The 15,738-nt window shown below is 38.0% G+C and overlaps 1 protein-coding gene across 3 annotated transcripts; it reads right to left on the bottom strand.

The window, feature by feature from the left end:
• Nucleotides 1–1,976: 1,976 nt before the first annotated feature.
• Nucleotides 1,977–15,103, bottom strand: l(3)05822 (SH3 domain-containing lethal (3) 05822). Of its 3 annotated transcripts, none has more exons than XM_074103047.1 (4): nucleotides 14,843–15,103; nucleotides 13,008–13,897; nucleotides 9,275–9,496; nucleotides 1,977–3,241 (listed from the first exon to the last, which is right to left on the bottom strand). In XM_074103047.1, the coding sequence occupies exons 1-4, from the start codon at nucleotides 14,859–14,861 to the stop codon at nucleotides 2,933–2,935; spliced, it is 1,440 nt and encodes a 479-aa protein (XP_073959148.1). In that variant the 5' UTR covers nucleotides 14,862–15,103; the 3' UTR covers nucleotides 1,977–2,932. The 3 variants fall into 3 exon arrangements, with proteins under 3 accessions (XP_073959148.1, XP_073959151.1, XP_073959150.1); XM_074103050.1 differs by lacking the exon at nucleotides 14,843–15,103 and adding an exon at nucleotides 14,484–14,791; XM_074103049.1 differs by lacking the exon at nucleotides 14,843–15,103 and adding an exon at nucleotides 14,356–14,790.
• Between the last annotated feature and the right edge of the window lie 635 nt (nucleotides 15,104–15,738).

Genomic DNA, 15,738 nt, shown 5'->3' with positions numbered 1-15,738 from the left:
TTAAGTTAATGATTCTTTCGAACTGATCTGATGATGAAGCCAGAAGGTAGGCAACGGAACTCTGTTATAAAACAACGTAACAAAGTCGTGTTCGGGCTTAATGTAATCGTTGTTGTGAGATGTACTTTGGCTACGAATCACTAAAAAGGGAGAAATAAAGAAATTTTTTAACAAAAAAGTTAAACCGACTGCAAAAAAATAACAAAATATGGAACCGACTACAAAACCCTTGGAAATATATTTCTAGGTACCTACTAGCTCGAAGTCGGTGACTCAGCACGACCCAGCAGGAGGGATTGAAAGCCATAGCAAGCCATAGTATGTTGGTGAGGTGGACGACTATTGTTCCACTCCTGCTGGCTCGTGCTGAGGCATCGACTTCGAGCGAGTAGGTACCTAGAAAAATATTTTCAAGGGTTTTGTAGTCGGTTCCATATTTTATTTTTTTGCAGTCGGTTTTATTGAGACTCAGCTTAAGAAAGCCATCATCAAATAAATTATGAAATAAACAACATGTAGGTATTTTACATTGCATTTATTTTAAGACTTCGATCTGATAGTTACAATTGAATTCCGGATTTTACAAATTTCCCTGGGAAATCCCAAAATTTATATCGTTATCTTCTTTGAGGTTGCCTTAAGAACAACTGTCCAAAGTTTCAAGACTCTAAACCCAGCGGTTGAAATTTCAGAATTTTATCCCTATCCCGTGGGAATATCGGGATAAAAAGTAGCCTATGCGTTATTCTAGAAGTCCAGCTATCTATATACCAACCAAATTTAATGACTAAGCCCAGCGGTTGTTATTTCGAGATTTTATCCCTATCCTGTATGAATATCGGGATTAAAAGTAGCCTATGTATGTATGTGTTATTTCAGACGTCCAGCTACCTACATACCAAATTTCATGACTCTAAGCCCAGCGGTTGTTATTTCAAGATTTTATCTCTATCCCGTGGAAATATCGGGATAAAAAGTAGCTTATGTGTTGTTCAAGACGTCCACCGTGACTACCTACATTTCATGACTCTAAGCCCAGCGGTTGTTATTTCAAGATTTTATCCCTATCCCGTGGGAATATCGGGATAAAAAGTAGCGTATATGTTAATCTAGGGTATACATATTATATTACCTGTATGCCAAATTTCATGGAAATCCGTTCAGTAGTTTTTGCGTGAAAGAGTAACGAACATACATCCAAACAAACAACCATCCATACAAACTATCGTGTTTAAAAAATAAAATAAAATAATGTTTTACTTTAGTATCGCCAAAACAATTTAGCCACGACGAAAGGCACATTGAATATCTTATGTTCGTATCTTTTTTGTATAGCAATTTCCCGCGGCTTCGTCCGCGTGGAATTCGGTTATCGCGCGCTGTTCTCTCGGGAACTGTAAAATTTTCCGGGATAAAAAGAGGCCTATGTCACTCTCTGGCCCCTAAACTATCTCTATGCCAAAAATCACTTCAATCCGTCGCTCCGTTTCGACGTGAAAGACGGACAAACATACAAACACACAAGCACACACACTTTCACATTTATAATATTAGTATGGATTGTTCCGTAATTTATAAATACTTACCTTAAAATTAAGGAAATTAATTAATTAATTACTAGAGTTAACCAATTTTATAAAGTTGATAATCTCGAATAAAAGCTTAGCCTTGAGGACTAAGAGCCTTCCATAGCCATTTCAGAGGGTTAAGCTTTAGGTACTGTATTCAGACTAGCCTTAAAATAGCTTAGGCCATAGCAAGACCCTTTCGACCTCCAACCAGTAGTCTTAAATAGGCCTAGCCTATAGGACTAAAAGTTTTTAGGCTTTTAGCCTCTCAAGCCCCTTAATTACGAGTCTAGCCACCAAAAAAAGGCTAAAAGCCTAGTTCTCGGGAACGCTAAATGAAAATCCAGTTGCTAGAATTTTTCCTTGCATTTTCATACGTGTATGTTGATTTTAGGACATCGAAACAAATTCAAGTTGGTATTAGAATTTATTAAAACTACATAAATAAGATCATTTATATACACATTATTGGAGACAAGGCACTTAAAGTTATGGTCCCTTCAAAAAGAAAACAATTTACACTAATTATAGCTGTGAATATAATATATTACGGGATTTATCATAATTACGGTTTCTTTATGTTCCGAATAGCGAGACGCAGTTGATAAGGCAGTGGCTATCATTTGATTTAATGACGCGGTGACCACATTACTACGTTGTTTCAACAAGATCGATGCTTTGTTGTTTAGGTACTTCGTACTTCATACTATCAACTAAAAACAACGATAAAAAAACAAGCCGAAACAAAGCACACTTTATATATAAAGTATATGATTATTTGCCAAGCTTTATGAACGCATCGGACGGAACAATATTGAATTCTAAAAAATAACAATTACTAAAATGTCAGATCGAAACTAAAACCTAATAACATACAAATGTAATAAACTAAAAACATATATTAATACTGAATTTACAATTGGAATTATTTACATTCAGCAGTTTTGTCGATTACTCCTAATAATATTTTATAGTGCCCTTAAAGTGCTAAAGAAGACACCTAAATAAATACGATATTATGGCAACATTAGTGCGAAAACGCAAATTATTAATTGTACACTTATGGCTTCACAGGAGCCTCCCTGATTCCTAATATAAATCAAGCAGCCTTTTAACGGTTATGGAATTTTTTATTGTTTCACTAACGTTTTCATTCAAATACATGGCAATATTGCACTCGTTCTAATATCGATTACCTAAACTATTCACTACATCCCTGTCGTCTGCCGCACGCGACCGACTCGGACGAATAGGTTTCGGGTGCGATATGGTCGACTTCAGTCTTTCGAGCGTTTATCACATCACAACTTACAAATTTGCCTTCACCAACGAGACTAAGCGAGGTTTCGAAGAGGCACCACGCTTCACGAGTTCATTTGAACGTAGTTGAAAGGGAACTGTCCTTTGAATCCGTTACATTCCCCATAGTACCATTCGTCGTTGAGTTTAGAGAGGACTGTGATGGTGTCTCCGTGCCGGAACCGTAGGTCGCCGGGCTGGTCGGGCTCGAAGTCGTAGAGCGCCGTGGCGCTCCGCCGGGCCTCCGCACCCGCCGCGAGAGGCACTTTCACCTCCACGTAGTTAGCGGGGAAGAGCCCCTGCGCCCCGTTGCGGAGGCTCCCGAAAAACCACTCGTCATCGACTTTCCTTATAAGCCGTATTCTGGAATTCACCTGCAATGAGGAAATATGTTTCGTTAGTACAATGGTGTTAATTCATATACTTTGTACTCATACACCATAGTGGGGTTTATTGGGCGAGCTACCTTGGGAAGCTTTGACGTATGGCATAAAGTAAGAATTTCTATGGCTTTCGGTTCTATACTATGGAAGTCCCTAATTCGCAAGGCGGCTCAATTAGACCGTATCCAACTATTTTTACAAAAAACCTACCTAAACCTACCTACCTACCTACAGTAAAGAACGGGAAATGGTTATTAGACGTGTTGGTCCGGGCCACGTGCCGTGTAGGGAGGGTTCCGTAAAAGTGTGCAAGATCTATCCAACGATACCCCACACTATGAATTCAAACGAGAAAAAAAGTCACCCGACTTTATGTGTTGGAGAGATACCCAAAAATACTACATTGTTGTGGAAGCTGGAAAGTAAGCAATAGATGAACGAGTTAGTTTGAAGGCCGGCCTTCGATAATACGAGTTCATCTATTGCACTCTTGGCCGAGACTAAACATTGTGCTTTTCACGACCACTGCGAGGAAATAAAAAACATATCACAAAACAAACAATCACAAACCAAAGGCTGCGTTGCTCCCGGCCGATTATAGTTTTTCTTTTGTGACATAATTATTTTTCTTAAACCAGTCCAGTAACTCCAGTAACCAAAACCAAATAATAATATGTAAGTATTTAAAAAATAAAAACGTCAAACTTGCTGCCGCAGGTCGGACATGACGAGGATGTATACTCGCGCACTGAGCAGTCTGGTGTGTTCAACCAGTGCAGTTCCGTGCGCAGCAGGCTTAAAAAGTGAATGCATTGGCGTTTTTTCATACAAAAAAATTAAAGCATTTTGTGCATATTATGAGTTTAATTTAGAAAAAAAACACCTCATAAAAGTTATAAATGACACATTTTCATTGGTCAATTTAATTTCACATGCAGCAGACAATTACATTTGATTGGTCCGATTGTCGTTTCAGCACGCCGGGAAAAATATACTGAAATATATTCTAAAATTTCGTATCGTACTATGAAATACATATACAAATATGTTTATTTTGCATAAAATGTGGTACATAAAGTAAACATATATAGATACGACCTGTTACCGTAATGCGTTACATTGCTGTCGTGTTATGCGAGCCATAAATGAGTCAGCTGTTAAATGTACATAATATTTATAGTCAGTTTTGTATACTGGGTTTAGGTTATCTATGGCCATATTTTTGAGCAGCGCCATGAAAAAAATATTTTACCACTTTGTCGGCATAGTTAACATAATTTATAATCAACTCCTGCAAAATAATTCTTCTAGCAGTCTCTAAGTTAAACCAAGAACGGACGGACATCGTGAAACTAGAAGGGTTACTTTCCCTGTTTAAGACTACGGAACCCCAAAAAGGAAATTTGCTTGATCTAAATTTCCAGTAATGATAAGGAAAAATTGACATCGTTAAATGTGATTCTTAAAACAATATTAATTTATGATAATCTTCCAAGTTTCAGCATACATACATACAAATATAAAACAATAACAATCAAATAGCTATAATACGTCGTCAAGATCTCGTAGACTCGTCGTAACCCGCAATGAATCGTCAAGTGTGTAATAAACTATAATAGAGTTTTAGCTCGTCAAATACTATCAATAGACCTCAATAAAAAAATAAGGCGTCTCTTAAATAGATAAGTATATCTAAAGACCTTCACATCAGGCCTCGTGGCGTCTACTACATCGTAGTTAACGAACCATGGGCACTTATGCTTTACATTTTAATAGCTCTCAAGTTCACAGGATGCGAAACAGTTTGTACGAAATAGCCTGAATATATTAATTCTGCGCGTTCATGAGACAGTAGTTCATTATCACAAACGATAACGCGCACGGATGTTATTTTTTATGGAATCAAAATGTGGTGACTCAAATCATCTAGGCTTTTGGATTAGGTCTGTAATCACACGGTATGAGGTTTCTACAAACTGACAATCTAATCTTTACGAAATGACAATGGTGCTTTAAGTGCCTGAACGATACAAAAGTTTATTATCGTTTACACTTTGTTAATTGCCGATATCAGTCGATTCAGCAATTAGCATTTTTTATCCCGAAATAACATACCCAGGTAAACTTGATTAGTTTCGATGGATGACTAATGCCTTTGAACCTTTTATACGAAGAATAAGACTAAGTAAACAAGCAATTTATTCTCTATCGCACTCATAATGTAACGTTTTATAACAACTTAACGTAATAATGTAATGTAAAATTACCGTCGAGTGAGTATCAACATAATGCGCTTAATTACTTATCAATATTATAAATGCGAAAGTTTGTGTGTACGTATTTGTTACTCTTTCACGCTAAAACAGTGGTTTGGATGAAATTTGGTATGCAAATAGCTGGATCGCATAATACGGTTAAATCGCGAAATCACAATTATTAGCAGCAGTTAGCTGTATATGTAGTTCGTTGACTTAGGTCAAGAGACATTAAACTTTGCAAGTATTTTTTTCTCTTTATACAAGGATAATGAAATTAAATTGGTAAATTGTCTTCTTATATCTAGGTTAGCTGGAAGAGATCCCTTTCTACGGATAAGTTCACCTTTGTACTTGTCTCTATGTATCTCGGTATTTTTATTTTTATGTGCATTAAAGAGTTTACATACATACATAAATGAAGAGCTCAATGGAATTTTTGGATATCCCCGAATTTCTACTGCCGAAGATCCTTGCAAAAAGTAGTAACTGTATTAGTTTGCTCCAGTTAACTCGAAAAACATGAGTTTTCCCTGAGATAAGAAACAACTACCTAGACAGGATGTTCGCGTCCGAAAACCCCCACAACCAATTTTATCGAACCCGTTAGTCGTTTCCGAGAAATAAATAAATAGGTCGAAGAATTGCGCTTTAATTAAACTCGAAAGTTTGTGATTATAGATGTTTGTTACTTTTTCACGCACAAAGTATGAATACGATGAACAGATTTTGAAAAAAATTTGGCACAAATATATAAGGATTAATAAATATGATACTTCCCATCCCGTAAAACTGCATAGTTCCAGCGGGATGGCGAAACGCGAATTTTTCGCAGACAAAGTTGAACCAACAGCTTAGTTAGACCAGACACAGATAAATAAATATGTTATTAAATGTGCATTCGAACAATTTCCTCTGTCCCGTATAAAAACAAGAATCCTGATAAACGAGTTCCTGTCATTGTTATCGTCGTCTGAATGGAAATAATGGAACTGATTTAACGGCGGGGGACGGCGCGCGCACATCGCGAATTTGTTCTGACGTCCGCACCAAAATACACAGCTGGAAATCCACACCTATGTCAACAGAACGTCCCAAACAACCTACGTCACACGACCATCTGGCTTATACAATTTTACGCTTTTATGAATCGAATAAACGGCTACTATTATCGCTATGTTATCGGAGGTTGGTTAGCCACCTTCATTGCTTGCAATTTGTTACAGACTTACATATAAGATTTAAGCCAGTATGAGTCAAAGCATACAAACTTTTAACGTCGTCATCTCATCGTTGAGTTTTTGTGCTAAATATCGTTGATTAACGCTTCATGAGTACGTATTTAAATTCGGCAATTATGACTTTAAATAAATGACCGTGGGTAAGCGTTAAATTAAAAAATTGCATACTATAAATTAGAGGCTATACGTATATTGTAGACGTGTTTTATCTCGTCATTTTACGAACTAAGTAGATATGTGGCAAGAGTACACACAAGATACAATCTTACTTATGTAACGTTGTTCAAATATGTCGAACTGTATGGAACTGAATCGCTAAAATTGGCTTAGATTGTTCACGTGTTTGAGTTTATATACCCATAACATTTTGTTTTTTTACTTCATTGTGTATAATTTGGTAAATACCTAGGTATATTTACAGTTTTGCTCAATAGAGTAATTTATTTGAGTTATTTGAAGCTTCGGCTGCAGCTGACAGCTGCCTTAGAAAGATCTAGCGTAATAAGACTGAAGTGAAGAATAATAACACCTACATATTTACGGTTATTTATAGTCTGCTACTTGGCCGCTGGCCACGCGGTTCGTAAACATAACAAACACCAATTGTTTGTTTTGGTATTGATCCTAGTAAAGATCGATTGTCTAAGGAGTAGATTCTTTATAACAGGTATGCACTATACCTCATACCAACGACTCATACATAAAGCAATCGTAATTAAACAACAGAGTACATTTGAGCCAAACAGCAGAAAAGTATACTGAAAACATGGTCGCTATTGATAGTTTATTTCGTAACTAGGTAGGTACTTTATATAAAATGGGCACCTGAGAAGTTTTCATTTTAAAATAATAATGCATTTAATAAACACCAAGCTCGCGAGGCGAGTCGCCACTTATTAATTGCTCAATTGAAAGAGTCATGGGTCAGTTTGCTCACTTTTTATGTTAACTTTACATACGAGTATATTTCCTTGCATTTAGATAGAATAACACTTATACTTGTTATGGTCAGTCTACCCACGATAATGCTACTGCGCTGCGTCGAAATATGGGAAGCTCATTATAGGTAAATCCGGTAATCACGGTCTACATCCATCGACGTTACATAAAAAGTGATGGAAACAAAGCGAGTGGTGTTACATGAACATGAGATATGGCTGCGCCATTTTTAAATTTAACCAAAACTGAATCTACAAAAAAAATACAAGTAGGTAATTTTCGAACAGCGCACCTTGTTTTAGATGAGAACTGACAGCAGGATAAAGGACCCCGGCGTAAAAGAAAATACATAGAACAAGAATACAGAATGAAACCTATAAATGCACGTCTTTGAAAGTAATCCTATGGTGCCCATGGGGACAGATATACGGAAGCATTTTTGCCTAAGCTGAAACGAAGACTCTTCGCGCTCTCTGACGCTACGAAAGCGATACCTACTCTTGTTATCGTTAACAATAACAATGGCGTGCTTTGGATCGATTCCAGAGTAGGCATTTGTTAGTTTGCGCCGCAGCAGCGCGCCACCAGCACTAGCGCTAGCCTATAAACTACTTACCTTCAATGTATATTTTAAACCTTCAACTTATATTAACCTGTCCTCTCCCAGAGGCACAAATTTGTGCCCAAATTCCTTTGATCCTGTTATCCTGGGAGATGACAGATTAAGGAAAGTTTATAGACATTAACTCTCAGGGGATTCTAGCTGCATTAACTATTATTTTTTTTATCACAAGAACGCAGATAGAGGATTTTCCTATCCGTATACTGTCTGACAGCAAATCGGTCTTGCAAGCCCTGCAGAGCGACACAATGACATCAGGGCTAATCTACGAGTGCCATCGAGCTCTTGACGTTGGTAAGTGAGACAAACACCATAACACTACAATGGATAAAAGGACACAGTGGATCGCGAGGCAACGACGCTGCCGACCGATTGGATAGAGGGGGGTCGGAGATGAAGGTCTTCGGATTCGGACCCGAACCCATCCTACCTCTGCCCTTTGGATGGCTGCGTGGTAAACTGCGACACAATACCAAGTTAATGCACCAATGATATTGGGCAAAGATACATGCAGGCAAACCAGAGAAGCCCTCCCGTCGATCAACCCCGGATTGTCCCGCAAGCTTCGCGGACTTAGGACGGATCAACTCCGACTGCTGGTCATAGCTCTTACTGGACATGCCTTGCTAAACAAGCAATTACATAATCTATGTGTTACAGACAGCCCCCTGTGCAGAGCATGCATGAAGGCAGAAGAGACAGCCACTCACATCCACATCCTTCTGTAATGCTCTGGTGTGGCGAACTACAGGGCACTACACCTCGGATCACCGGGGTCACTGCAGGAAGTCGCCGGCAACGTGAAGGGTCTACTAGGCTTCCTCCAGGAGCTAGGCTGGCATGAATAGTGCCCACAGCCTAATCACGCAAAATAGGCGCACTTAGACCTCGAGTTGCGGAAAACAGCCCGCTAATACCTAGACCTATAACGCAGATAGAGAAAGCTATATAAAAGTTGCTTACTTACCGAAAAGCACAAATCATCGGCATGATCAGTGAAGTAGTCGAAAAGGGCTATGGCGTAGGGCTCTTCATCGTCCGCGGTGTAGTCAACGAAGTCCTCTGTCTCTTCAGGCCACGTCTCGGGCTCGTCGAGCGGCGGCGGCGGCGGCGGCGCCTCGCGCGGCATAGGGGGCGAACTCTCTCTCATTGGGGACACTTCCCGGTCCCAAGAGAATGGTTTTGAATCCTACAACGAAAAAAAAATTAACAAAAGGATATCCTTTGAGCGACTGCAGCCCGCGGCACGGTAGTATAGCAGTAACCGTTAAATAAGGTATGGCAACTGGGACTGTGGCAAGCTTAAGCGCTGATTGGCGTGCACGATTGTCACTTGCGCAGATACACTTCCGTGTCGCCAGCTGTACTTACAATACGATGAAGATGATAGTGCTTATGTCACACTAGTGTTTACCTGGGGTTTCGCACACGTAAATCATTAGAATTGCAGATGAATTGAAATTTCAGGATTTTTAAAAATTTCCGTAGGAATTCCCGAAAATTAAATTGTGATTTTCATTGATTTTACATTAAAAACAATCATGACAATTTTTATGACTGTAAGCCCAGCGGTTGTTGTTTCGAGATTTTATCCCTATCCCGTGGGAATATCGGAATAAAAAATAGCCTATGTTTTATCCCAGATGTCCAGCTATCTACATACCAAATTTTATCAAAATCCGTCCAGCCGTTTCAGCGTGAAGGAGTAACAAACATACTCACTAACTCACAAACTTTCGCATTAATCAATTAGTAGGATAGGATATGAAGTAGGATTTACATAGGTACACAAGCTCTTAAGCTCTGTTTAAAGGGCGTCTTACGGTTTTATCTGAACTTCATTACGATAGAGCCTTTAAAATAAGTACAGCTCTAGCATTTGAATTTATATCAATAAATATCATACTGTTTTTCTTGCCAAGCAATGTTATTGTAATTATTACATTTGGCTTAAAAAGGTATTCCAGTGGCTGAATTTTGAAATGTTTACCTTCTGCAAACAATTGGACAAGGGTGTTTTTACAAGCTTTTATTTAGAAAGAAAGAAAGAAGAAAGAAAATACATTTATTTAACGCCATAAAAAACAAACAAAGGAACAAACAGAACAAATAAAGACATACATGACGCTAAACAGGTCCCCACTCAGTATAATGCCACGGCAAGCCGTGGCGCTGATTTTCAGTGAGGACCTTATTTAGTTTCACATGTTCCGTTGTCTGTCTGTAATCAAATCTTGCAAGTTAAATTCGACCAAATTCCAGTAGTTGGATTGACTTGAAATTTGGTATACTGGTATACTTATGTAAATTGCGTGACAATACAATAATCTGATAGTGACATCCTGGTAGTCCGGCCAGGATCGTCTCCTCAGGATGGAACTCTTCAACGGTTAATGGCATTGACTTGAAATTTGGCATGCAAATGTAGTTTGGGTAACAATACAAGTACAGTCAAAAAAAACTTGTATTAAAAATGAAATTTTTACCAAAAACTTATTACCATTTTATGATGTTTGGCAGCTGTAATATTGTTCCAAGTAAGACGACTAAGTATTCCAACTAAGAAATTATTGTTCACGCTACATTAATAGTAGATTATTGTCGTGGCCTGGAAGTAGGCAATTGCTGGCTGAGTATGAGTATTAAACGGACGAGCTTGCGAGTCCGTTTAACTAATACGAAGCCAGCAATTGCTATTCCAGCCGAGACTAATATAAAGCTTTTCTCAAAAATGGTTAATAATTCTGAAATAGAATAAACTTTTTCTCAAATATATTATAAAATTTAATTTATTCCAATATTTTTCTTATGCTTTCCCGCCTTTTTTCATTAAAAATAAACTGCAGGTGTATTTTTCCACCGAAAACACCACAAGCTATTTCAGACCCAATAGAAAAAGTCCGGAGTTCCCACAAAATATCAGATACTGGCCATTAGACTTGGCTGTATACGACTTGTACCAACATTTCCAAGGCCTATTTAACTTAAAACAAAAAAAAATGTGACTGATTGCAGGCGCGCTAATTCATTATTGTCGAGCTAGCGCGCCTGCAACCTTTTTAACTTTTTAATTTTTCGCTGACCATAAACTATGCACTTCACCTTCTGATATGTAAAGAATAATGTCAACTTTAACAGACATTTTTGAGAAAATAGTTATAATCATGTCGTAAGTAGATATAAAATCGGCGTTGCTTAGGACAATTATCAACGATATAATAGCTTGATAATTAATTACGTCGTGTTAATTGGGCCAATCAACATTTTTTACCCACACTAATCTCCGCGGCATTTTTCCAACAATTGCAGATTTTTGTAAGTAAACATGTTTTTTCTGTAATTTAATATACTTATGGTGTACACGAATACATGCCATCCTACGTAAGTTCAACTTATTAAACCGTGCAATATCTTGTTGGAAGTACGATTTTTTGGTAACGCCAGAGACAATTTTGGTAACGCAGGAGACGCCCAAAGTGTCGGTAAAATAGTTGATTGGCCCAATTATCAATGATAATAACATTTATTCGTTTATATCTGGGCATGATGTGATGGTTAGTGTGTATCCAAATATGCGTAATGGTAATATTTTGCGTCACTTTTTTGGCGTCACGTCGCGAGTCTATATGTATGCGAACACGAGAAACGTAACAATTTAAAGTAGGTACTTTAAATTATATTACACTTTAGGTATGTTACTGGATAATAACCAGATAATTATTAAACATAATTATCTAATTTCCAACCCTGTATACAAGCGTTCTTTTCCAGCTGCAGCACATTTAACTGGTCATAAGTAAGGGGTCAACTCAGACTACCATGTGGCATGTGACAAAAATTACAATTGACATCTATTTACATCTGTAATAATACATGTGGCATGTACAACTTCATGCGTGCGTGACGCCAAGTCGCAACCACTGCCGTCTTGACATTGAAACAGTTTTTTGGCCGAGTTTTGCATTACTACAAGTGTAATAAACATAGTTTGCAACTTAATGACAATAGTTTTGAATAGACTTATGTAAGATAGTGTAAGCCACATTGCCCATAAAGTACCTACTAACAGAACTCCATACTTGTAAATGGCGTCAGATGAAATGGTAGCTGAACTTTGATATTAACTTTTTAGGAAATCATTTGCAGTGCTTGATATAAGATGCTATTGATATTGTGCAAAATGTCTAAAGGAAATTTCTTTATTGATTTTTATTCCTCGCACTTTTAAACAAGGTACTCTTTTTAAAATATTTTTTTAAACATTCTTTAAAAGAAAACAAATACCTGTTATTTCTTCTCAATCTATTTAAAGAGCAGCAAAATTAATAAATGCTTATAGTGGCCATGACCAGCAATAACAAACTAAGATTACTGATTCTTCATTGCATTTAAATGAGCCTTGTTAAATTTAATGGGAAAAAAACCTTAATACTAATACCCAGCAAAATAAAAAAGAAAGATTCATCTTCAGGATATAATTTTAAATTATCTGAACATTTCTTCTTTTAAATCGTATTGTTTCTCTGTTACTAAAACTTATTTAATTTGCTTTAGATGGTAATATTAAGTATGCACAATTACAGTGAACAATGAGCTCATGGCTATTCTCTGAATAGCACAATTAGAACCCTAATTAGTATGATGATTGTGATTAATTAATTCCATTGCTATCATGATGTCAGAGAAATGGCAATACTTACAAAGCTATCTCCAAATCCATTATTTATCTTCTGTATGGGAGTTGTTGTGTTAACATTCATGGAAGTAAATGGCAAGTTTCCAAGGGTGCTCTTCAGTAATGCTGAGTTGTCTGGAGGCTTTGGCCTGGCTGGCTTTGCTCGGATTATAGTAGGACCCCTAGGGAGTGTCACAGGTGCTCTTGTACTGGGTACCTCATATAAATCTTTGTTTAATGTTGGTTTTTTCAACAAAGGCGGTTTATTGGACACTGGCGGTGGTGAAAATGGATCAACTGTTGTGAAATCATCAAGAGTGTCTTCTTTACTCATCTTTTTCCTAGAATGTAGGAACAGATCAAAGTCATCTTCAAAACCACTCTCGGCTTGTGAAGCATTCCCATTATTAAATGCATTATGATGGTTGGTGGAAGTAGTGGCATCGGAACTAAAGCTGTCCACGCTTAAACCATCACTGCTTGATCTAGTGGTAAACGTTGGCGAACTGGGAGGGGATGAGAGGTCTATTAGTGCTCCTGTTTGTACATTTTTCGGTTCACATCTCGGAAACATTCTACTAGCGTCTACTTCACTGTTACTATCCATAATCAAATTGCTATGGTTGACAGTTACATGATTCTGGGTGGTCACTGTGGTTTTACTTTTCCGAGACAGGAGTGAAGTGAGGACTGTAGGCTTCCTCATGAAGTGAGAAGGTTTGGCAGGTACATCTGGCTGTTTGTTCACTTTGGGCGGTGGAGGTCTTGGTGGTGGCTTCTTTTTCTGTCCAAATTGAGGTGTGGGCTCAAATACATCAGCACCAAAGGGATCATCATTCCAATTAGTAACTGGGGAGTAGCGATTGACACCAAACCCTGGCACAGGAGGAGCTTGCCTAGTAGGCCCCTTCATACCTATGGCAAAGAAAAAACAATGACAACTTTTTATTAATCTAGCTTTATATGTAGATGGCATAGGTATATGTATGGCTGGTTGACTTTGTTTAAGGAAAAGAATATACAACTTGATAATCAATCAACAAGGCAAACATATTGCTCTTGACAAAGTCATACAAACAACCATGTGGGGGAGTTTTAGTACACTTCATTTCAAATTCATATACATATACAGTATTTATTGAATTTAAAATAAATTAAAAAGTTAAAAAGAGTTCCAAGATAAATGATTGCAATAGATAAGGGCTGGTTCATAGTTCAATCAAAGCTACAATTGTTACTGTTAAAAAGTTCCTTAACATTCTATTTATTTTCTATTTATTTATTTGACCAACACATATTTTTTTTTATAATTCCTAGCAAGCATTGTTATCATCATGACAACAAAAAACACCATACATACATATAACACCTACCTATCAATTAGAACACCTTGTAGTCCAAACACACTTTTTATTAATAGGTACACAAAATTGTTATCCACACAACAAACACTAGTCTAACAATGTTAGCAAACAAGCGCGGCCATCGCGTTTCCTATTACACTGCACAAGTCCGGCGAAGCGAAGACAATGATTGCGTATCCAATTAGCCCGAGCGTGGCGCGCGGCGCAGAACGAACACCAACCAGCCCCACGACAGATAACAGAGCCTAGATAACCACTATCCAGATCCACATCCACCTACGACGCCTGCGAGGCGGCCGCTGCGCCCAGCTCAATACCCTATCGCCATACGCGCGCGTACCAGTTACTGGATCGTACGGCCTTGATAGAGTTCGCGCAGCTAATGCGTCACACTAATAACGTTGACCAGACTTTTACAAACGCATAAATACTTATTATGTGCCGACCGAGTGCATGAACGAATTCTACGAAAGCTATTAAATGAAATTATACATACCCTGCTTAAATAAATCCATTTTTAATTGACACAGTACTATTCCATGGTACAAAACATTATCTACAAAAGTGGCAGGTAAACTTGTAATTTATTAGCTCAATAATTTTGACGTTAGAAATATATCATGATTTACATCCGATTTCGATTATTCTTCTTTTTCTAAGTAAAAAAAAAGGAAAACCGTTTGCAGTAGTAAAAAGATACCGTTGTGTTGCCTGTCTTATTCGTGACATTTGTCATTTGTGTGTCAGTCTCACAAGTCTGTCACTTCGTCGCAAGTGACAGAGGTTTTTTTAAGGCGCGGCCTCATGCAAGTCGGTCGACGCTCGTTTCCAGCGATAAATCTGGTCACGTGCCATATAGCGATAAAGCTGAAAATGTTGAGCTTCAAAATGGGAAGCAGCAATGTGTAGACACTGATAAACCCATTTTTGGTAAGCACTTGTAAACAAACGACATTTCGTCAATTTCCAAACAAATACGGTAATTTTTTTTTCAAGCAGCCGCCATGTTGACGCTGCTGTTCGACGCGGCGACTTGACGCTACTTTTTTGAGTCGCGGGAAATTCGAAATAGGATCACGTGACCAGATTGGTCGCTGCAAACGAGCGACGAGCGACTAGCGATTACCGATTTGAGTCGCGAGAAATTCAAAATGGGGTCACTTGACCAGATTTATCGCTGGAAACAGCGTTGAGCGACTGCATGGGGCCGCGCCCTTAAAGTTTTTCGGTGTTTTTTACTATATATTTTTAAGGCCGCCATTAAAAGGAATATAATAAATATAGTATTATTATTATAAGCCGTGGTGGCCTAGTGGTTTGACCTCCTCTCAAGCAAAGGGTCGTGGGTTCGAACCCCGACTCGCACCTCTGAGTTTAATAACATTTGTCAAT

The sequence above is a fragment of the Choristoneura fumiferana genome, chromosome 20, assembly GCF_025370935.1.
Source record: "Choristoneura fumiferana chromosome 20, NRCan_CFum_1, whole genome shotgun sequence".
Taxonomy (NCBI): Eukaryota; Metazoa; Arthropoda; class Insecta; order Lepidoptera; family Tortricidae; genus Choristoneura; species Choristoneura fumiferana.
This window is presented reverse-complemented; position numbering and strand designations above follow the sequence as displayed.